This window comes from Herpailurus yagouaroundi, unplaced genomic scaffold (assembly GCF_014898765.1).
Source record: "Herpailurus yagouaroundi ecotype Mexico unplaced genomic scaffold, PumYag 139, whole genome shotgun sequence".
In the NCBI taxonomy this organism is placed as follows: domain Eukaryota; kingdom Metazoa; phylum Chordata; class Mammalia; order Carnivora; family Felidae; genus Herpailurus; species Herpailurus yagouaroundi.
In genome coordinates, this window is record NW_024412394.1 from 45480180 (window position 1) to 45504139 (window position 23960).

Here is a 23960-nt window from a genome sequence, read left to right on the forward strand (position 1 = left end):
AAAAGAAAAGAAAAGAAAAGAAAAGAAAAGAAAAGAAAAGAAAAGAAAAGAAAAGGGGTTGGAGAACCACCTATCATGCTAATAGTCACCAAAAGAAAGCCTGAGTGGTCATACTTATATCAGATAACCTAAATTTTAAAATAAAGACTGTAACAAGATATAAAGAAGTGAATTATATCATAATTCAGGGGTTTATCCACCAAGATCTAATAACCGTAGACATTTATGCTCCAAATGTGCAAGCACCCAAATATATAAATGAATTACTCACAAACATACAGAAACTCATTGACAATAATACCATAATAGTAGGGGACTTTAACACCCCACTTACAACAATGGACAGATCATCTAAACAGAAAATCAACAAGGAAACAATGCTTTGAATGACACACCGAACTGGATGGACTTAACATATATTAGAACATTTCATCCTAAAGCAGCAGAATATACATTCTTCTCAAGTGCACATGGAACATTCTCCAGAGTAGATCACATACTGGGACACAAGTCAGTCCTTAACAAGTACAAAAATATTGAGATCACACCATGCATATTTTCATACCACAACATTATGAAACTCAAAATCAACAACAAGAAAAAACTTGGAAAAATAACAAATACTTGGAGACTAAATAAAGAACATCCTACTAAATAATGCATGGGCTAACCAAGAAGTTAAAGAGGAAATTAAAAAGTACCTGGAAGCCAGAGGCGCGGGGCGGGGATCGCCTGGGTGGCTCAGTTGTTTAAGTGTCCGACTCTTGATTTCAGTGCAGGTCATGATCTAACAGTTTCGTGAGTTTGAGCTCTGCATCAGGCTCTGTGCTGATGGTGCGGAGACTGCTCAAGATTCTCTGTTTCCCCCTCTCTCTGCCACTCCCCGACTTGTGCTGTCTTTGTCCCTCTCAAAATAAATAAACTTTAAAAAAATTTATTTTTTTAATTAAAAAATAAAGAAAAAAAAGCACATGGAAGCCAATGAAAATGATAACACCACAGCCCCAAACCTCTGGGACACAGCAAAGGTGATCATAAGAGAAAAGTGTATAGCACTATAGGCCTTCCTAAAGAAGGAAGGTCTCAGATACACAAACTAACGTCACACCTTAAAGACCTGGAAAAAGAACAGCAAATAAGACCCAAAACTAGCAGAAGACAGGAACTAATAAAGATTAGAGCAGAAATCAATGCTATTGAAATAAAAAATCCAGTAGAACAGATCAATGAAACCAGGAGCTGGTTCTTTGAAAGAATTAACAAAATTGATAAACCACTAGCCAGTTTGATCAAAAAGAAAAAGGAAAGGACCCAAATAAATAAAATCAAGAATGAAAGAAGAGAGATCACAACCAACACAGCAGAAATACAAACAATAATAAGAGAATATTATGAGCAATTATATGCCAATAAAATGGGCAATCTAGAAGAAATGGACAAATTGCTAGAAACATATAAACTACCAAAACTGAAACAAAAAGAAATAGAAAATTTGAACAGATCCATAACCAGTAAGGAAATTGAATTAGTAACCAAAAATCTCCCAAAAAATAAGAGTCCAGGGCCAAATGGCTTTCCAGGGGAATTCTGCCAAACATTAAAAGAAGGTTGACACCTATTCTTTTGAAGCTGTTCCAAAAAATAGAAATGGAAGGAAAACTTCCAAACTCATTCTATGAAGCCAGCACTACCTTGATTCCAAAACCAGACAAAGAACCCACTAAAAAGGAGAACTATAGACCAATTTTCCTGATGAACATGGATGCAAAAATCCTCAACAAGATATTAGCCAACCAGATCCAACAATACATTAAAAGAATTATTCACAACCAAGTGGGATTTATACCTGGGATGAAGGGCTGGTTCAATATCTACAAAACAATCAATGTGACACATCACATCAACAAAAGAAAGGACAAGAACCAAATGATCCTCTCAAAAGATGCAGAGAAAGCATTTGACAAAATACAGCATCCTTTCTTGATAAAAACCCTCAAGAATGTAGGGATGAAAGGATCGTACCTCAAGATCATAAAAGCCATATATGGAAGCCCCAACTCTAATATCATCTTCAATGGGGAAAAACTGAGAGCTTTCCCCCTATGGTCAGGAACAAGGCAGGGATGTCTACTCTCGCCACTGTTATTCAACATAGTATTGGAAGTCTTAGCCTCTGCAATCAGTTAGCCTCTAAAATCAGACAACACAAAGAAATAAAAGGCATCCAAATCAGCAAGGAGGAAGTCAAACTTTCAATCTTTGCAGACAACATGATACTCTATATGGGAAACCCAAAAGATTCCACCAACAAACTGCTAGAACTGATCCATGAATTCACCAAAGTCGCAGGATATAAAATCAATGCACAGAAATTTATTGTATTCCTATACACCAACAATGAAGCAACAGAAAGAGAAATCAAGGAATTGATACCATTTACAATCGCACCAAAAACCATAAAATACCTAGGAATAAATCTAAGAGGGGGAAAATCTATACACTGAAAACTATAGAAAGTTTATGAAAGAAATTGACGAAGACACAAAAAAATGGGAAAAATACACCATGCTCATTGATTGGAAGAACAAATATTGTTAAAATGTCAATACTACCCAAAGCAATCTACATATTCAATGCAATCACAATCTGAATCTGAATAACAACAGCATTCTTCACAGAACTAGAACAATCAATCCTAGAATTGTATTGTATGGAGCCAGAAAAGACCCCAATGAGCCAAAGCAATCCTGAAAAAGAACCAAAGCTGGAGGCATCACAATCCTGGACTTCAAGATGTATTACAAAGCCGTAATCATCAAGACAGTATGGCACTGGCACAAAAACAGACACTCAGATCAATGGAACAGAATAGTGAACCCAGAAATGGACCCACAAACATATGGCCAACTAATCTTTGACAAAGCAGGAAAGAGCACCCAATGGATAAAGACAGTCTTTTCAGCAAATGGTGCTGGGAGAACTGGACAACAACATGCAGAAAAATGAACCTGGACCACTTTCTTATACCATACAAAAAAATAAACTCAAAATGGATGAAAGATCTAAACAGAAGACAGGAAGCCATCAAAATCCTCGAGGAGAAAGCAGGCAAAAACATCTTTGACCTTGGCCGCAGCAACTTCTTGCTCAACATGTCTCTGGAGGCAAGGGAAACAAAAGCAAAAATGAACTATTGGGACCTCATCAAAATAAAAACCTCTGCACAGCAAAGGAAACAATCAGCAAAACTAAAAGGCAACCGACAGAATGGGAGAAGATTTTTGCAAATGACATATCAGAGAAAGAGTTAGTGTCCAAAATCTACAAAGAACTTCTCAAACTCAGCACCCAAAAAACAAATAATCCAGTGAAAAAATGAGCAAAAGACATGAATAGACACTTCTCCAAAGAAGACATCAAGATGGCTAACAGACACATGAAAAAGTACTTAACATCACTCATCATCAGGGAAATACAAATTAAAACCACATTGAGATATTGCCTCATACCAGTCACAATGGCTAAAATAAACAAACTCAGGCAACAATAGATGTTGGCAAGGATGCGGAGAAAGAGGATGTCTTTTGCACTGCTGGTGGCAATGCAAGCTGGTGCAGCCCCTCTGGAAAACACTATGTAGGTTTCTCAAAAAGTTAAAAATAGAACTACCCCATGACCCAGCAATTGCACTACTAGGTATTTATCCAAGAGATCCCAGTGTACTGTCAAAGGGGCGCATGCACCCCAACATTTATAGCAGCACTATCAACAACAGCCAAAGTATGGAAAGAGCCCAAATGTCCATCGACAGATGAATGGATAAAGACGATGTGGTATATATATACAATGGAGTGTTACTCAGCAATCAAAAAGAATGAAATCTTGCCATTTGCAACTATGTGGATGGAACTAGAGGGCATTATGCTAAGCAAAATTAGTCAGAGAAAGACAAATATCATCTGACTTCACTCATATGAGGACTTTAAGATAGAAAACAGATGCACTTAAGGGAAGGAAAGCAAAAATAATATAAGAACAAGGAGGGGGACAGAATATAAGAGATTCTTAAATACAGAAAACAAACTGAGGGTTGCTGGAGGCATTGTGAGTGGAGGGATGGGCTAAATGGGTAAGGGGCATCAGGGAAGACACTTGTTGGGATGAGCACTGGGCCTATACATAGGGGATGAATCACTGGAATCTACTCCTGAAATCATTATAGCACTATATGCTAACTTGGATATAAATTAAAAAAATAAATAAGTAAATAGAAAAATAAATAATAATTAACAGGGGCACCTGGGTGACTCAGTTGCTTGGGCCTCCGACTTTGGCTCAGGTCATGATCTCACAGTTCGTGAGTTCGAGTCCTGCGTCAGTCTCTGTGCTAACAGCTTGGAGCCTGGAGCCTGCTTCGGATTCTGTGATTCTGTGTCTCCTTCTCTCTGCGCCGCCCCCCTCCCCTGCCCGGCTTGCACTCTGTCTCTCTCTCTCTCAAATATAAACACTGAAAAAAATTTAAAAAAAAAAAAGAAAGAATAATCAACACAATAACATGAGAAGAAACTTGAGAGACATTGTGAAGATAAGTTTCAGTCTGACAAAATCCCCAGAAAACTCATCCTTGTGTGTAAAGCAAGGGAATGACCCAAAGGTAGAAGTAAAAATGAAAAAAAAAGAAAAAGAAAAAAGAAAAAGAACGAAGTAAACAGTCTAGAAATCCAAAGGTAGGGGAGCAAATATTGATCCAAGATGGTGGCCTGCCCCATCCTTGGAGTACTGGATTCCTAATGCACAAATAGAATCCTCATTTTTCTGCAATGGCATTGGGGTCTACCCTGCAAGCTTCTTTTTAAATAATTGTTGAGTCTTACAAAGAGTTTTAAATTTGCTCTGCAGCATGGCCCACACACATCCTTGGAAGAGCAAAGCACACTGTGATTCCCGGGCCTCTATGGCTCTCATGCAATGTCCCAGCACAATGATACACAGCTTCTCCACATCCTTTTCCTGCTGGGGAAAAGGCTAGAAATATTTTTTTGTCAAATATGTGATGTTTGAGTAATTACATTTCTTTTTCACATTTTGAAGCATATCATTAAAGAATTGGCAACCTCAAAGTTCTCCTTCAGCAAGTAACCGGTGGGAACTATAGGCCATCTCCTTAAAATAGCCATCTCCTCGTTTTGTTCACTGTGGACTTGCTGGTGTCATCAAAAAAAATTTTTGGTCCTTTTTAGAAATTATGAAGACTGTGGATGTTTTGGAAATGATTTTTTTTAAGAAGAAAAGAAAAAGAAGAAAAATTGCCAAACAAAACTGTCTGAAAAGAAACACTTCATAAGCTTATGCAGACAGCATTCCTGCCACATTTGTCATACATATTGCTCTACTTTCATGAAAAAGGAACCTCTTTGGGTCATCATCACTCAGTGTTCACTACACAGAAAGGCACTGGTAACTAAGACTCCACCTGTTACCCTGAAGCAGTTGTTTTTTTTTTTTTTTTACAACCATACAGGCAACACCCCTATCAGAAGCAGATCTCTGAATCATGACATTTTTAAGAGATTTTGTCAAGAATGGGAACATTGTGGAGAGCCCTCCTCCACCACTCAGAAGAGGGAAATCTTAAAAAGTACCTGGAACTATAAGCAGAGGTTTCACTTTTTCTACAAAAAAAGAAAACCCATTCTTGTTTCACTTTGGAAAAGAAATATATACCCTTTATTCGTATTACCTGTCAGTTGTTCATAATTACATGAATAAAATAAATCTTTCCATGAAAACCCTACAGTCATCATTATGGATACTGTTGAAAAACAACACGGTTTCTTGGCTAAGCTGCCAAGTTGAAAAAAGAGAGCTGTGACTGATACCCTTTTAACTTTTTAAAAAAAACAGAATTTATTTTTTAGAGCAGTCTTAGGTTCACGGCAAAACTGAGCAGAAGGTATGCAGATTTCCCATTATGTCCCCTGGCCCCACACATGTACAGTCTCTCCCATTATCAACATCCTGTATCAGAGTGGTACACTAGTCATAATCGAGGAACCTGCATTGACACATCATCATCACCCAAAGCCTATACTCTGCATTCGGGTTCATTTTTCGTGTTGTACATTTTGTGGATTTTGACAAATGTATATCATATATCTACCATTGTAGTATCTCGGAATAGGTTCACTGCCCTAAAAATTCTTTTTTTTTTTAATTTTTTTTTAATGTTTTTATTTATTTTTGAGACAGAGAAAGACAGAGCATGAGCAGGGGAGGGGCAGAGACAGAGGGAGACACAGAATCTGAAGCAGGCTCCAGGCTCCGAGCTGTCAGCAGAGAGCCCAACGCGGGGCTCGAACTCAGACTGTGAGCTGAGTTGAAGTCATGACCTGAGCTGAAGTCGGATGCCAACCGACTGAGCCACCCAGGTGCCCCACCCTAAAAATTCTTTGTGCTCTACTTACACTTCCCTTCCCCTGCCCATGGCAACCACTGATTCTTTTTCTGTTTACAGTTTTGCGTTTTCCAGAATGTCATAAAGTTAGAATCACACAGTATATAATCTTTTCAGATTAGCCTCTTTCCTTAGTAATATGTATTAAAGTTTCCTCTGTGAATTTGCATGGTTTAATAGCTTCTTTCTTTTTTGTGGGGGCTGAATAATATTCCTTTGTATGAATGTACCACAGTTTATGTATCCATTCACCTATGGAAGGACATTTTGGTTGCTTCCGAGTTTTGTCAGTTCTGAATAAAGATGCTATAAACATTCACATGCAGGTTTTTGTGTGAACATGGGTTTTTGACTCTTTGGGGAAAATACCAAGTAATGAAATTGCTAGATCATATCGTGAAAGTATGTTTATTTTTTAAAGAAATGGCCCAAATGTCTTCCAAAATGACTACACCAGTTTATAATTCCACCAGCAATGAACGAAGACTTCCTGTTGCTATACCCTCCCTATCAACATTTGCTGTTGTCACGTTTCTACATTTTAGCCATTTTAATAGGCGTGTAGTGGTATATCATTGCTGTTTTAATTTGCATTTCCCTAATGACATATGATGTGGAGCATCTTTTCATACACTTATTTGTTATCTATATATATTTGTTAGTGAGGTATCTGTTCAGATCATTTGCCCATTTTTATTTTTTATTTCTTTAATGTTTATTTTAGAAAGAAAGCATGCATGTGAGTGGGGTGAGGAGCAGAGAGAGAGAGGAGAGACAGAATCCCTCTCTGCACTGTCAGCGCAGAGCCTGACCCGGGGCTCTATCCCACAAACCATGAGATCATGACCTGAGCCGAAATCAAGTCAGATGCTTCACCAACTGAGCCACCCAGGTACCCCTCATTTGCCCATTTTTAGATTAAGTTTTCTTATTTAAACTTCTAAGAGTTTGTTGTATATCTTGGGCAATAGTCCTTTATCACATGTATCTTTTGCAAATATTTTCCTTCAGTTTGTGGCATCCCTACTTATTCTTTTGAGAGTGTTTTCACAGAGCAGAAGTTTTTTATTTCACTGGTGGTGCTGACAGAGCCAAGCCTGCTTGGCATTCTCTCTCTCCCACTCTTTCTCTGCCCCTCCCCAACTCACACAACTGCACTCTCTCAAAATAAATAAATAAACATTTAAAAAATTAAAAAAACAAAATGGCTTCACCAGACCCAAAGGGATCCAAAATTTTTTCCTATGTTATCTCCTAAGAGTTTTATAATTTTGTGTTTTATAAGCTAGATCTATGACTCATTCTGAGTTAACTTTTGCGAAGAGTGTAGATTTATTTGTTTACATGAAGATATCCAGTTGTTCCAGCACCATCTGTTGAAAATACCACCTTTTCCCCATTATATTGTTTTTGCTCTTTTGTAAAGGAGCTATTGCCTATATTTATCTGGGTCTATTTCTGGGATCTCTATCCTGTTCTGTAGATCTATGTGTCAATTCTCTCACCAATACCATACTCTCTTGATTACTGTAGCTGTTGAGTAAGTATTGAAGTCAGATAGTGTCAGTGCTCCAACTTTCCTCTTCTCCTTCAATATTGTTTTGGCTGTCCCAGGTCTTTTGTCTCTAAATAAAAACTTCAGAATCAGTTTTTTAATATCTACAAAATAACTTGTCTGGGATATTGATTGTAACTGCATAGACTCTATAGGTCAACTTGGGAAAAACTCTCTCTCTCTCTGCCCCTTGTGAGATTCCCTCTCTCTGCCCTTTGCTCACTTGTGCCCTCTCTCTATCCAAAAAAAAAAAAAAAAAAAAAAAAAAAATTTTAAATATGCTTTTTGTTACTCAATGTGTTAACAAAGAATATATGAATTATTATATCACAAATTTTAAAAATATTTTTATAACTGTATTTCATTAGTTTCCTTTGTAATCCAATTTATTTTATTTTATCCATTTAAAAATATTACTCTGAGAAGAGTCTCTAGGTTTCACCAGACTAGCAAAAGGTCCATTGCACAAAAAGCTCATGGTTTTTCTGAAAAGGAAGTTGGAATAGAAGTATCTGATGAAGGGATGCCTGGCTAGCTCAGTGGGTGGAGCATGTGACTCTTGATCTTGGGGTTGTAAATTCGAGCCCCATATTGGGTGTAGAGATTACTTAATAATAAAATCTTTTAAAAAAAAGTATCTGGGTATGCCTGGTTGACTCAGTTAAGCAAACTGACTTTGGCTCAGGTCATGATGTCACAGTTTGTGGGTTCGAGCCCTGTGTCAGGCTCTGTGCTGACAGCTTGGAGCCTGGAACCTGCTTCAGATTCTGTGTCTCCCTCTCTCTCTGTCCCTCCCCCACTTGAGCTCTACCTCTCTCTGTCACAAAAAATATAATAAACATTAAACATTTTTTAATCAATAAATTTAAATAAATAGATAGATAAATAAACAAATAAATAAGTACCTGATAAAGATAGCATATATGCCCTCCAAGTATTGGAACCATCATGAGCAATCTCAAGAGATTACTTAGGATCTCAGTCACTCATCATAGTGATTGGAAGACCACTTGCCGCTTGTTTTAATGCTTATAACCTCATTTATTACCAGTGATTTAGCTCAGGAAGCTGCCTAGATTCTTGTTTTTGACCTTATAGGATGCCTAAAATCCTACTTACAGTTGTTGTGTCCATGATTCCATACTCTTAAGAGGAAAATGATGATTTTGGCCACTTCCCCAGATTCATGTTATATACATTGCCTAATTTCTTATGTTTACTTGTGCCTTTTAGCCTCAGACATGGAATCAGCCATTTCTGCAAAGGACCCTTGATGCTCTTTCAGTGGAAATGGTATTAGAGATCATATCATCCTGGACATTAGAGTGTCTCATGGGGTCAAATTACTCCTGGGCTATTTCAGTGGGACAGCAAAACAGGTTTTTCTTATAAAAGAATATCATATTGCTACTTCCAATCCAGTTGCTAAAGGTCAGGGTTCCTACTAAAATTCTTGATTTCCTCCAAACTGAATATCTTATACGAATCCTTTTCCTGATAAAACTAATGTAATTATTTATTTACTTTATCCCACAATTTAAGTTAAAAATAATACAGTATCAATACAAATATTAATTCTGAACATAGTTCGAAACTTTCTAATGATTCCTTTTGGTTTCAGATAGGTAGCTGTTTTTACCTCCTAGCAGAAGGATCTCCTCTATCTTGAGATATGGAAAAACCCTAGGAGATCTGTTTCCATACAATAGTTTATTTGTCATCACCCTTGGGTCCATCTATAATGACTTAGTTATAAGTACAAGGCTCATATGATTTCCAGCTAAAAATCAATTCATCTCCTCTTTAATTTCTAATCACATCAGAATCTTTATATTTGAATGCATACATTCTTAACTTTGTTAAATCCTGGCCTCATCTTCAAAAATTTTACATTTTTGCATCTTTTCATACCTGTAAGTTCTTGTCATTTTCAATGTGCAACATTCTCTTATAAGTTTAAAATATAATTGATTGCTATTCTAAAGTTTGCATCATACACATCAAATAGACTCTCCCAGGGCATCTGGGTGGCTCAATCGGTTAAGCATCCACCTCTTGATTACTGCTTAGGTCATGATCTCATGGTTCTTGGGTTCGAGCACCTTGACAGGCTCTGCACTGACCATGCAGAGCCTGCTTAGGATTCTCTATCTCCCTCTCTCTCTGCTCCTTCCCTCTTCACGCTCTCAAGCCCGCTCGCGCGCTCTCTCTCTCTCTCCCTCTCAAAATAAATAAATATTTTATAAAAAATTGACACTCCCACTTAGTATATTAACCACTCAAATTTTTTTTTTATTTTTCTGCATGAAGATCAAGGAGGTAACTACATACTTTTATTGTACTTTATAATTCCACCAATTAACAAAAAATAATAATAGTAATACAGGCAATTCTGGCTTTGAGGTTTTGTTTGGAAGATTCTTGGCTCCTAGGTGAAATTCATATTACTAGGATTCCTTTTTTTTGTTGTTAGAGAGAGAGAGAGAGAGAGAGAGAGAGAGAGAGAGAGAGAGAAAGAAAGAAAGAAAGAAAGAGCATGCACAGGGGAGAGAAGCAGAGGGAGAGAGAAAATCTTCAGCAGGTTCATCACGGAGCCAGACACAGGGCTTGATTCTACGACCTTGGGATCATGATCTGAGCAGAAATCAAGAGCTGGATGCTCAACTGATTGAGCCACCTAAGGCACCACTTAGATTCTTATTTTATGTGCAGATACACATAGCGTAGAACTGCAAGTTCTCAGAAATCATGGGATAAATGCAAATATCTACTACTTTAATATAATAAAAAGTCAGATTCCCCCCAGCCAACCTAAAATATTATAATATATAACGAGAGCACATGAAAGGGGAAAAAAGCCATTGATTGGAAACTGAATCTTATTCAGAATATTCAAGAGGGAACTTTTTATACTTTCATATTACTCCAGATTAACTGAGTCCTGCCAGAACTATTTCCTGAAACATTCCATTTTTCCCATTATAATACATTTTAATTGCAATTGAAATCCTATGCTTTATCATATTTTCATAGACTTAGCTTTTTTTGGTTTTAATGCAGAAATCCAAACTCTTGCCATGCCCCAAATTCCGAATTTTGCAGTGTGTACTAACTGCATGTATCTGTACAGAATGAAACACAAAATTATATTCTTTAATACCAAGGTAAATTCATTGGCTCTCTGGCATTCAGGCCTTCAAACTACACTACCAGGTTTCAGGAGTCTCCAATGCAGACAGCGTCTTGTGAGACTTCTCAACATTCATAATCAAGTGAGCCAATATCTTATGATAAATCTCTCTCTATCCCTCGCCCTCTCTCCACATATATATTATACATTGGATATAAAACGGAGCAAAGACCTAAACCTAAAAACTAAAACAATAGGGGTGCCTGGGTGGCTCAGGTGGTTGAGCGTCCGACTTCAGCTCAGGTCATGATCTCGCGGTTTGTGAGTTCGGGCCCCATGTCGGGCTCTGTGCTGACAGCTCGGAGCCTGGGGCCTGCTTCAGATTCTGTGTCTCTCTCTCTGCCCCTCCCTCACTCACACTCTCTCTCTTCTTCAAAATAAATAAACATTGAAAAAAAATTTTAATTAAAAAAAAAACTAAATAAAACTCTTAGGAAAAAAACATAGGGGAAAAGCTTCATGACATCAGATATAGCAGTGTTTTTTCAGATATGCCACTAAAAGCATAGATAACAAAAGAAAAAGTAAATAAATCAGACTTTGTCAAAATATACAAGTTTGTGTCTCAAGGGGCACTATCAACAGAATGAAAAGGCATCCTATGGAATGGGAGAAAACAATTGCAAAACATATATATCTGATAAGGGATTATTATCCAGAATATATAGACTCCTCAACAACACTAACAAAAAACACACAAATAACCCTATTAAAACATGGGTAAATCATAGGACTTGAATAGACATTCCTCCAACTAAGATACACAAATGGCCAATAAGCACATGAAAAAATGCTCAACATCATTAAAGATTAGGGAAATGTAAATCAAACCACAGTGAAGTACTACTTCAAATCCCTTAGGATAGCTATTATCAAAAACAAAAAACACGTGTTAATAAGGATGTGGAGCAATCAGAACTCTTTTTTAAAATATTTATTTATTTTGAGAGAGAGAGAGCACGCACATGCATGGGGGGGAGGGGCAGGTAGGAAGACATGGGAGGCGGGGGGAGGGGAGAGAGAGAATCCCAGGCAAGCTGTGTGCTCGAAGTTTGATCTCACAAACCGTGAGATTATGACCTGAGCCAAGATCGAGTCGAGACTTAACCCACTGAGCAAACCAGGTGCCCTGAAACTGAAGTCTTGAGCATTGCTGGTGGGAATATAAAATGTTGCAGCCATTAAAGTATGGCATTTCCTCAAAAATTGAACATAGAACTACCATATGATCCAGCAATTCCACTTCCCCAAAAAACTGAAAGCAGAGATTTATTTTTTTAATTTCTTTTTTTTTTTTCCAACGTTTATTTATTTTTGGGACAGAGAGGACAGAGCATGAACGGGGGAGGGGCAGAGAGAGAGGGAGACACAGAATCGGAAACAGGCTCCAGGCTCCGAGCCATCAGCCCAGAGCCCGACGCAGGGCTCGAACTCACGGACCGCGAGATCGTGACCTGGCTGAAGTCGGACGCTTAACCGACTGCGCCACCCAGGCGCCCCTGAAAGCAGAGATTTAAACAGATATTTGTATATCGTGTTCATAGCAGCATTATTCACAATAGCCAAAAGGCAGAAACAACCCAAGTGTCTCCATGGATGGATGGACAAACAAGATGTGGTATATACATACAAACGATGGAACATTATTCAGCCTTAAAAGGGAAGGAAATTCTAACACATGCAACAACATGGACGAACCGTTAAGAGGACAAGTATGCTAAGTGAGATAAGGCAGCCACAAAAAGACAAATATTGTCTTATTGCACTTCTATGAGGTACCTAGAGTCTGCAAATTCATGAAGACGGAGCAGAATGATGGTTGCCAAGGGCTGGGGGGAGAGGACAGTTAGCAAGTTATTGTTTAATGGCTGCAAGAGTTTCCGTTTGGGAAGATGAAAAAGTTCTGCAGGTGGATGGTGGTGATGGTTGCACAACAATGTGAGTGCAACTAATGCTACTAAACTGTACTCTTAGAAGTGGTTAGGATGGTCATTTTGACGTTATATATGTATTATCCCAAAAAGCTTAAAACAAAAACAAAAACAAGCCAACAGTGCTGACTTGATGCATTCCAGGAAGTGTGAGGACTACATACTGTTTAGTAAAGCATAAATCATAGGACACCTCATAGGGCCTCCAAACGAATTCCCTTCTTTCCTTCCCAAGGCGGCTAGATAATTGATTGCAGTCAGTAATCGGCTGGCTAAACAAAGGGAAATTCTCTATAAGGATGATTTATTGAATGCATTCCTATTATTGTTTTCCTTGCCCAAAGCTTTGCCTTTACACAAACACGCACGTGCGCGCGCACCCTCCCACACACACACGCCACATCCTTAAAACATTAACACCTAAAAAACCAAGAAGTCCATAAAACATTACCATGTGAAACAACAAAAGTGCCTAAAAAAGCAACGGAAGGCAGCATCACGTCCACGTAGCTGCTGATTTTACTCCTATGGTCTGTTTTCGCTTCCAAGACCAGTTCCCGCACCAATGCCTTTTCGTCGCTAAGGCTTTAATTGTGAACAAACGTTGGACTGGATTGGGATGGTCTTCAATTGTCAGGTTCTACGTCTAAACTACATGCACTTGGTGCGTCCTCCAGCTGCAAAGAGAGCGGGCAGCCAAGTCTCACAGTCCGTTTTTGGCTTCCACAGCACAAAGGGCAAGCGCTCTTCTCTCCTGCCTCTCTGAACTCCTCTCCCCCTGTCCCCCAGGTACGTCATCTCGCCCATTTTTTTCTTCCTCCCTTTTCCCACTTTCGCTCTTTCAAGTGATGAGCTCGCGCAACCACAAGCCCAACACAAACCGTGCTTTCCTCTTGAGAAAAACTCGTGCCTCAAATGAGGCTGGAAACTGCGAGGACCTAGACGCGGGGTGGCCCCTCCGGTTCCTCCCTCGCACCCCGGAAAGGCAGCGCACCAGCTGTGGGGCTGCGGGCACCCCGGCATCGAGGCCGGCGGCCCGCTCCCCGCCGGGAACAATCTCTCTACTGTTCCTGCCGGCAGCGGGTGCCAGCCGCCAGCCCGGGCGCCAGGGTCGGATCGGGTGACCGCGCGGGCGTGCGCCCGGCAGTGGGGCCGGCCTCCGGGCCGAGGGAAGCCCGCCCCCGCCCCGCCCAGCTCCGCCGGCAAGGGCGCCCAGCTCCAGCTCCCGCCGCCACTCGCCGCCGCTCGCCCGGCCCGTCCTCACTCCCCGCTCCCCGCGCCGCAGCCATGGGCCCTGGAGCCTCACGGGCGCCGGCACTGAGGCTCCTCGCGCTGGGCGCGCTGCTGTGGCCGGCGGCCGGCGCCTGGGAACTCACCATCCTGCACACCAACGACGTGCACAGCCGGCTGGAGCAGACGAGCGAGGACTCCAGCAAGTGCGTCAACGCCAGCCGCTGCGTGGGCGGCGTGGCGCGCCTCTTCACCAAGGTGCAGCACATCCGGCGCGCCGATCCGCACGTGCTGCTGCTCGACGCCGGCGACCAGTACCAGGGCACCATCTGGTTCACCGTGTACAAGGGCGCCGAGGTGGCGCACTTCATGAACGCCCTGCGCTACGACGCCATGGTAAGAGGGCGCCTTGTTAGCGGGGAGGCTGGGGAGCCCTGGGGTGGGAGTCCCGAACCGAGAGGGAACCCAGCGCGGAGGAGCAGCGGACGGCGGGGCATCGAGTGGCCGGCCCGGAACAGGACGCAGAGCGCTGTGGGGAGAAAGCGACGCTCCCGCCGGCGTGCCGGGTAGATACATAAAAGTCCTTTGGATGATTCTTTTTAAATGGATTGATGCGTTTGGTTACACCCCCCCCCCGCGGGGGGGGGGCATTTAGAGGAGAGGGACACAGCCGTACCTCCCAGGGGAGTCAGCTGGGGTACATGGGAGCAGTGGCAGTTATCCAAAGCCAGGGTCAGGAGTAGAATGTTTTATTTCGTTTTTATTGGAAGGAAAACTCAACTCAAAGAGGTTGGGTACAGTGCCCTGGTCATGGGCTCCAAAAGGGAGACAAGATAAGAATGGATTGCAGATGCCTTTGATGTTGGAGCTTGAGCCCGATTACGCTCACAAGCTTGGGGTAGATTCCTGGTGCAACTACCTTCTGTGTGCGAGTTATTTACTGTCTCTCTGTGCCTCAATTCCAGCCTTTATAAAATGGGGAGAATAATTGTATCTGCCTCAGAGGGTTGACTGGCACACAGTGTGGCCTCTGTAAATGTTACTTTTATTACCAGATACTACTCTATATTTTTTTAACAAAAGAAAGAAACTTCCAGAGAGACCCAAAATGCTGGAACACTGGGGTTTCAGAGGATTTCAATAAAATCGCTTTGGCGGCAGAGATACAGGAAGGGAATCCAACTTAAGAGATGAGGCACTCTTGGGGCTCCTGGGTGGCGCAGTCGGTTAAGCGTCCGACTTCAGCCAGGTCAAGATCTCAGGGTCCGTGAGTTTGAGCCCCGCGTCGGGCTCTGGGCTGATGGCTCAGAGCCTGGAGCCTGTTTCCGATTCTGTGTCTCCCTCTCTCTCTGCCCCTCGCCCGTTCATGCTCTGTCTCTCTCTGTCCCAAAAATAAATAAACGTTGAAAAAAAAATTAAAAAAAAAAAAAAAAAGAGATGAGGCACTCTTAAAACATGTGCAAGAGTTTTAAATCCAAGCTCCCAAATGCTCTGTTAAAGGCAATGCCTTACTTCTTGGACTCCTTTCTAGAAAATGAGCAGGGAGGGGTTTCACAGTCATAAATATGCCCAAAACATATATCTGGTTTATTTTTTTAATCAAACCACCACCCAACTTTAACCCTGTGTAAAATCCTAGACTAAAGGGATTCTGTGGAGTAACTGGTGATAAGAAATCTTAAGAGCTTTATAAGGGAAGAACAAAGCAGGGAAATCTGTGGAGCCCACGTACAGGGAAAGGAAGGAGAGGTGTGGTCCAGGCTGGGATACAGAGGGCTAACAATACACTTGGTATGAGGAGAGCACAGAAGTTATTTTTTCCCTGGAAACGTGGAGAGAGGAAGATGGGAAAAGATGATAAGGTAGAGCTGTTTGGCTTTTTTCTGCCAAAAAGAAAGCTCATTTCAGAGAGGTGAGAGATGGGCAGAGAGAGCTCCTCTGCATTCTGATTGTTGGTCATAAGGTTATCAGGGTCACTGAAAGCACAACAATTCAAACAGATCCCTAAACCCCGAAAGTCCACAGATGGAGTGGGGGCGGCTCACCAGCATCTGTCTGGACCCCACAGAAGAATGATGGGTCTCAAGAACCCTGTATGGTCTCTTAGCGTTGGTATTTCCACAGCCCAACCTACCTGGTGTTTTGTGTGCGATGCTGACAGAATAAATATTTATTGAATTGAATTGTTAACTAGTCTACGTCTTCATTTCCTCCCAGAAGTGAAAATAAACATTATGTGAGTTTGTTTTGATATCATGTGAACCACAACTCTCAACTTTTTTTCTTGTGGCATCCTTTTCTCCATGGCTATGTAAACTCCTTTAGGTGGGGGAAAAAAAAAATGGAGAATTCCTAGTTTTCCCTAATACTAATGTTTTCCTCTTTAAGTCAAATTGATCCCATGATATTAATCACCATATCAAGTATTTATGATAGAACTCTGGCTGAGGCTGAAACCATTTTCTGCAAGTTACAGCAGTTCACCACTGGAAATTATTTAGAATGCTTTTTGTTGGATGCAATTATTTTAAGTTTTACTCAAAATCATTGGACTGAGGCCTGAGGAAAAATAAGCTACTATATGTTAACAGGAGATAAAATGGGGGAAGGCTGATGGCCATGTTCCTGATAGTATCTCATCAGGACTTACTCTGCAGTTGTGGGGTTTGACAAACATGATTTGACCTGCATAAAATTCTAGTCTTGTTATGCTTTAGTGTGTGATAAGGAGATTTTTCACTGTCATTTTTTGTTTATATTATTCTACTCTCAGGGAATTTATTGCTGTTCTGTTATAAATGTTCCCTCACTCCACCCACTCACCCTCCACAGGTTAAATCCCAGGAAGCTGGAGATTTAGGGTAGGATGGAAAAGAGTTGTTCAGGGGCATTTCCAGTTCTCTAGAAACTGGACTTGGTTAGAGGAGCCACGTCTAAGGACTCAAGAGTATAGAGGGCAAAGAGGAAGCTGCTAGAATCTAGCTCAACCCTAGGAGTTCCCTAGAGCAGGAACCTCTGAAGAGGTGTTGACTTTCTAGACCTGTGTGTCCCAGCCAGAGCTGCTGGAACATTTTTCATACCTCTGGAGGGCCTGGGGCAAGCCTGGAAACCTCCTAAACCCAGCTGCTGGGCAGAAAGTTCTAGAGGGAGAATGTCAGAAGCCACTAGTTGGCTAGCTGTCTCCATGGAAGGATTAGTGCCCCTGAAGGCATGAGGAAGACAAAGTGGATGCAGTCACAGTGTGAGCTTGGCTGGGGTACTTTCTCTTAGCCCCCTGTTTCCTGACTGTAAAACAAGAGGGATAACTCCCACCCCTGTGTTGGATTTTTGTGAACAGTATGTAAGACAAGTGTAAAAATCCCTAGCACCCTGTTGGGTCATAGTAAGTCCTCAGTAAAGGTTACTTCTGGATGCGCTGCCAGGAAGCAAATAAAACAGTGGAAGGTTTGGGTTTACAGTGTTAGTTTATCCGATTCCGACTGCCTGGCACACTCTACCATCCCTCCTCTGCCCCCTCCACTGTCTTTCCTAAGCCCCATTTTCTAAACTATTTTACTCGTCGAGTGGACTTTGAACCAAAGCACACAATTTGAGGGGTTCATGCCCTGAGGTGGGCTTCCTGCCTTCAGAGTGGGCTGTGAGGAAATAGCTTCAGTGGAGAAGGGCAGCCTCCTTTGTAGCCAGCCTGCTTCTGAGGTGCTTGCCCCTGCATCCAACTTTCTGTCTGAAAGACTGCAGCTGAAGCCTTAGCAAACAGCCAGGCCCGGGCCCTTGGTGCCTGAGCCAGCAGGCAGGGTGGGGACTGGGGCCCCTGCCTTTAACTCTCCCAGCGGACCTCTAATCAAATCGCTTCTCATCAACATTCCCCACCTCCTACATGGGCAGCCATTCTGTCTGATGTTCATGTTTTGTTCCTGTGTGTACTTCCAGAACCTTTATTATAGTTAAGGTTCTTTTCTTTTTTCAAGTATTTATTTGTTTTGGAGAGAGTACATGCGGGAGAGGGGCAGAGAGAGGGGGGACAGAGAGAGGATCTGAAGTGGGCTCTGTGTGACAGGCTGACAGCAGAGAGGCAGATGTGGGGCTGGACCTCACCAACCAGAGATCGTGACCTGAGCCGATGTCGGACATTCAACCTACTGAGCCACCCATGTGCCCATATATATAGTTAGGGTTCTTATGTTTTAAATATATAACTATGTATTATATATATATAGTTTATATATAAATATGTAATTTATATAACTCCTCCTGTTGCTCAGCTCATTCTGTTTCTTGCTTTTGCCCTAAACTGGTTGTGTGGGTTTTTGTTTTAGTTTTATCTGAGTATCCTTGACACACAATGTTACATTAGTTTCAAGTTACAAGGTAGTGATTGGACAAGTTTATGCCATTCTGCTGTACTCACGAATGTAGCTACCATCTGTCATCATACAACCACGCAACACTGTTACAGTATCATTGACTGTAGCCCTTATGCTGTGCCTTGTATTCCTGTAACTTCATTCCATAACTGGAAGCCTGTTTTCCCACTCCCCCTTGCCCATTTTGCCCAACCCCATACTCCTTTCCTCTGGCAACCAATGGTTTGTTCTCTGTACTTATAGGTCTGATTCTGCTTTTTTAAACTGGTTGTTTTCACTTTGTTCATGTCATCCTGTGTCTGCTGTGTACTGTGCTCCACAGAGATCTCTGTACATTTTACTATCTGCTCTTTGGTGACGGTTTTGGAGATGGCACCAGTTATGCTGCAGTTACACAAATAGGCTGCTCTGAATAGCTTCCTCCACTTCCTGCCTAGGAGGATTTCTTTGGGATCCATACCCCACGGCAGAATTGCTGGTCCCAGGGATGTGTATCCTTACATCTAAAGACTGCCAGATTGCTTTCCTGTGGGACTGGCATGCTCTACTCTCCCTGACCTCTACACCCACACAGATGTGAATCCCCAAATCCTTACTCCTATCTTGCAGCATTATCCAGCTTTCCAGTAGGTATGAAATGTCATCTCATTATTCGATCTTGTATTTTTCCAATAACTGCGGACTTTGGTATATTCACTTTTGAGGTTTTCTCCTCCCTAATTGCATGTTCACTTCATTTGCTCTTTTTTAAACATTAGGTTTACTCTATTTTTCCTGATTTTCAGGAGTTCTAGGTATTGATCTGTGACCAATTTTATCTTCTGATTATGTGTGTTAACTCAATCCTTCATTGAACAGAAATCCTTCATTTGGTATAATCAAATTAATCTCTGTCTCTTTTTTTTTTTTTTTTTTTTTGTTGGCCTTGTGATTTGTGCTTTTGAAAGTTTACATAAGAGTTTATTAATTTGGTGAGGCGCCTGGGTGGGTGGCTCAGAAGGTTAAGCGTCCAACTCTTGATCTCAGCTCAGGTCACGATCTCATGGTTCATGAGTTTGAGACCTGCATCAGGCTCTGCGCTGGCAATGCAGAGCCTGCTTGGGACTCTTTCTCTCTCTCCCTGTCTCTTTGCCCCTCCCCTGCTCATGTGCATACTCTCTCTCAAAAGAAATAAGTAAACATTTTTAAAAAGAGTTTATTAATTTTATTAATTTGAAGCTTATCATCTCCAGCACTCACCACCAGAAATTCAGACATTGGTACTGTTCTCTCTACCTTTTAAGCAATAATAAATTTGTGACCTGGGGCTATGCCATTCACCTGTCTGGATCACCACTTCCTCATCTATAAAATAAGAGATTTGATCCACCTCATCTCTGAGGTTCCACACAATTCTAAACACATTGATTCAGTTTCAGTTCAGTGAAATGTTTTGATTCAACGAAGGGGCAGGCAGATGGGACAGAGGTGCAGAGGCAGGAATCGCAGGAATCTGCAAGATTCTGGACCAGAACTGAGGAGGCAGGAGTCATGGGAGATGAGGTTTTATACAGCGTAATGGCCATCTGAAAAGTTTGGGCTCTCCTCTTTTGTCACAGCAGGGTAGGGGCTGGGGGCACTGGAGGTTTCTGAGTAGAAGGCAACTGTGGTATAATAATAATAAAAAAAAAAAACCCAGATATTTCATCTTTATTCCAGTTCCTGGCATACAGCTCCCAAAACCTTTGGAATCCCCTGAGTGAGGAGAGCCTTTTGTATGCTAATGAGATGACTGATGGCTGGGGACTACTAGATAGCTTCAGAAGAAGGACTGGCAGTCAGAAAATCCAAGGCATGAATAGAGAATTGGAACTTTCAGTCTCCCCTCCACCTCGTGGGAGGGGAGACGGGTGAGAGGTTGAGTTAATCAGCAATGGCCAATAATTTAATCAATCATGCCTATGTGACAAACCCCCCTAAATGCTGGGGTTCAGAGAGCTTCTAGTTTGGTGAACACACTGAGGTACTGGGAGGGAGTTGTGCCCAGAGTGGGCATGGAAGCTCTACACACCCCCTGGCCCCCTGCATGCCTTGCCCTATGCATGTTGTCTGCTTGGCTGTCCCTCAGTTGTATCCTTTATAATATACCAGTAATAGTAACTAAAGCACTTCTCTGACTTCTTTGAGTTTTATCCAACCCGTGGAGGAGGTCCGTCAAATCCCCAGTTTATAGCTGGTTGGTCAGAAGTAGAGGTGCCCAGGACTGGCAGCTGGCACCTGAAGTGAGGGCCGTCCTGTAGCACTGAGCCCTTTTACTGGTGAGGTCTGGTGCTCATTCCAGGTAGATAGTGGCAGACTTGAACCGAATTGTTGGGCATCCAGTCTGTAACCCCAGAGAACTGGAGAATTGGTTGATGTGAGGGAAAAAAACTGTCAGTGACATAGGGAAGTCACAGTTTTGGAAGATGAGCAGAAATGGATGGGAGACAGAAGACCTCCCCCCCAGGAAGAGGATGGAGAAGAGCCTGGGCAGCAGTCTAGGGTGAGGTGGTCACTGAACTGTGATGGGGGGAGAAAGGCTGAGTCCATGGGAAGGCTTCAGCGGGCAGGCAGGATGGCATGGGGCCAAGAGAGTAAACTCTGGGGTGACCACCTGGGATCAAGTCCCCTCTCTGTGGACTGACAGCAGGTTATTTCATCTCTTGAAGCCTCCATTTCCACATGCTTAAGATGGGTGCGATGATGGTCTTCACCACATGGGTTGTTGTGGGGTTGAAAGGACATGGTGGCACACGGGAGGCGCTTAGCACAACGTCGGCTCTTGGTAAGGTGTTAGGAAGTGCTGGCGGTGCTCACCTTCTGTTGGCAGGGGTGACTCAGGAGAGGGTGTAATCAAAAGATGACTAAGAGGGTTCAGGCCAGGGGCACCGGGAGTCAGCAGTTTGACACTACCACACGGGAGCACGGACTCTTCTACTGAACCTTACCCCCTGACAGCTGAAGCCTGCTATTTACCGCACCGAATTGCAGTCTAAAGGCTTCTCCTGAGCTGATTGGACAGGACTGGGCCCTGTGGCCTGTGGCAGACAGGGGCCGTGGAAAGAGATTTGGACGAGACATCACCACACCCAGGTTTTACTGCTTGTCTCTTCCCACTCATTAGCTATGTGAGTTTGGCCGCCGGATTCCTCATCTGTAGGATGGGGGACTGGAGGGGGTGGTCTGTTGCATGTCACTCCTCAGCAGCTCAGGCCCCGCCCAGACCTCCGTCTTGCTTCAAATCTGCTAGTGTAACTTGGTTTGTCCCAGAACTTAATTTTACATACAAGTCTCAGTTTGAGTGACAACTCTCTTAGGTCTCTGTCACATTTGCTGTTACGACAGCTATTTCCTTGTGGAGAGATGGATTGGGTCTTCTCCCAGGTACCTTGAGATGGCCACTGTTTCCAGATAGAGGTTCACAGGATTTGGATGGAGCATTACTCTATATGTAATAGAAGGTGATGGCCTAAGGAACGGTAAGGTGATGAGCCCAGTTTCAAGCCTGTTGTCTTTGAGGCTCAGTTATTCATTTACTCCACAAATACTCACTAAGAACTGCATGTGCCAGGCTCTCTGCTAAGTGCCAAGGACAGCGGATCAGACCTGCTAGGGAGAAACCTGCTATTCAGTGGATAGAGGGACAGTGCCCTTTTGAGCCCTTGTTGACCACATAGGCTGAGCAAGACCTATGAAGGTGGGGCATAAGCAAAGCAAAGCAAAAATGACTGAAATTCTAACACCTGAGCATGGGAGTTCAGGAACCAAAATCTGGTCTGCAGAAGACACAACGTCAAGCCTTAATTTATGTGTCACAGATGCCCAAATGGATGATTGCCATGTTTCCTCTTCTCCACAGAAAACTAATCCCTAAGCAAGGGGAAGTCACCTTATATTCAGGTGCTTACAAAGTCTCTCACATCAAAGAAACTCTCAGAATTACTTTATCTTCTATAGCAAATCCATGTCCAGGAAAGACAAATTAACAATGCTAATTTGGAAAGTTTGAAAGAGGTATACTGATGACAATGGTTTTGTTGTTGTTGAAGGCAAAGTTAGTAGCTATTCATAGAGCTCAGACCTCAGAAGTTTTGAGACTCTGGGTGGTTGTTGATCCCCAAGCCTCAGTGATGTCAGTGGCCCCCACTCCATCCTGTGGCTGTGGTCAATGGCCTTTCTACTTCCTCTCTTCCAGAGTGAGTTCTACACCAGAGCTGGGCGGGGTGAGACCGGCCTCAAACACAGAGGGAGGAAGCAAAGGCGGTTTCTTTGCTCATCTTGTCCTTGTTCTGGCCTCTGTGTTTACCCAACTGAAAATTGGAAAACAAAAACAAATCACACAGTGAGCTGGAAGCTTTCTGCTCTTCAGTTACAGATACATCTGAATACTTTGTGAACTCCTTCAGTGTCTTTTCTTCAACCACATAACTAGAATTTGAAAATTCTCTGACACCTCTTTTCCCTCACTTGAATAATCGATTCCATATATAATCCACACATTAGCCAGAGCCCTCTAGCCCCTCAGAGATATAGTTAAACCTGCATGGAAGTCCATCCGTCGAATAGATAATTCTAAATGTAATGCTGATATATGTATTTTGCACATAGAGAGTTTGTAAATTTTTCCATCTGATGTGGGAAATGGGAAATGCTGTCTGTTCAGTACCTGTTCATTCATTCGGTCAACAAACACTGAAGTGCACGTGAGCTGGGCCGTGCCCCAGGATCTTTTCTGTCATTTAGTCAGAGGCCACATTCACCTGCCAGGACCACCATGACCCGGCCCATGGCTAAGGGGCCAGGGAGAGCACAACCCAACACCGGAAATGGTCCACAACTCCAGAAATGTATCAACTAAACCAAACCGAATTTGTAGTCCTCTCCTCTTAAAGTCCTTGTTGAGTTTCCCTGAGTGATCGGCAACTGAGCCCCATTGTGTAATAGGTCAGGCTCTCTCCTCAATCCTTAGATGAGAGGGTGTGCTGCTACCTCCAGTCCTTAATGAGATGAGCTAGTGTGTCAATGACTAGCTGAATACAGATGTTGTGGATTTCTGACAAATGGCTTTTTGACATTATTACAATTGATTTCTGTGGATTAAAACAATTTATTTTCTTCTGTGTCATGCATACTGCACTGCCCTTAAATAATTTCCTTGCTTTTTCTTCTAACATCATGTTTAAGCCTCTTGTCTTCACTTAGAAGATTTGACTACCTC

At 42.3% G+C, this 23960-nt stretch overlaps 1 protein-coding gene across 2 annotated transcripts in view; it reads left to right on the top strand.

The window, feature by feature from the left end:
- Positions 1-14359: 14359 nt before the first annotated feature.
- Positions 14360-23960, top strand: part of NT5E (5'-nucleotidase ecto) — a 49017-nt gene continuing 39416 nt past the window's right edge. For both annotated transcript variants that reach the window (XM_040474096.1, XM_040474097.1), the window contains exon 1: positions 14360-14756. In XM_040474096.1, coding sequence (XP_040330030.1) covers positions 14418-14756 — 339 coding nt within the window. In that variant the 5' untranslated portion in view covers positions 14360-14417. The remainder of the gene's footprint in view (positions 14757-23960) is intronic.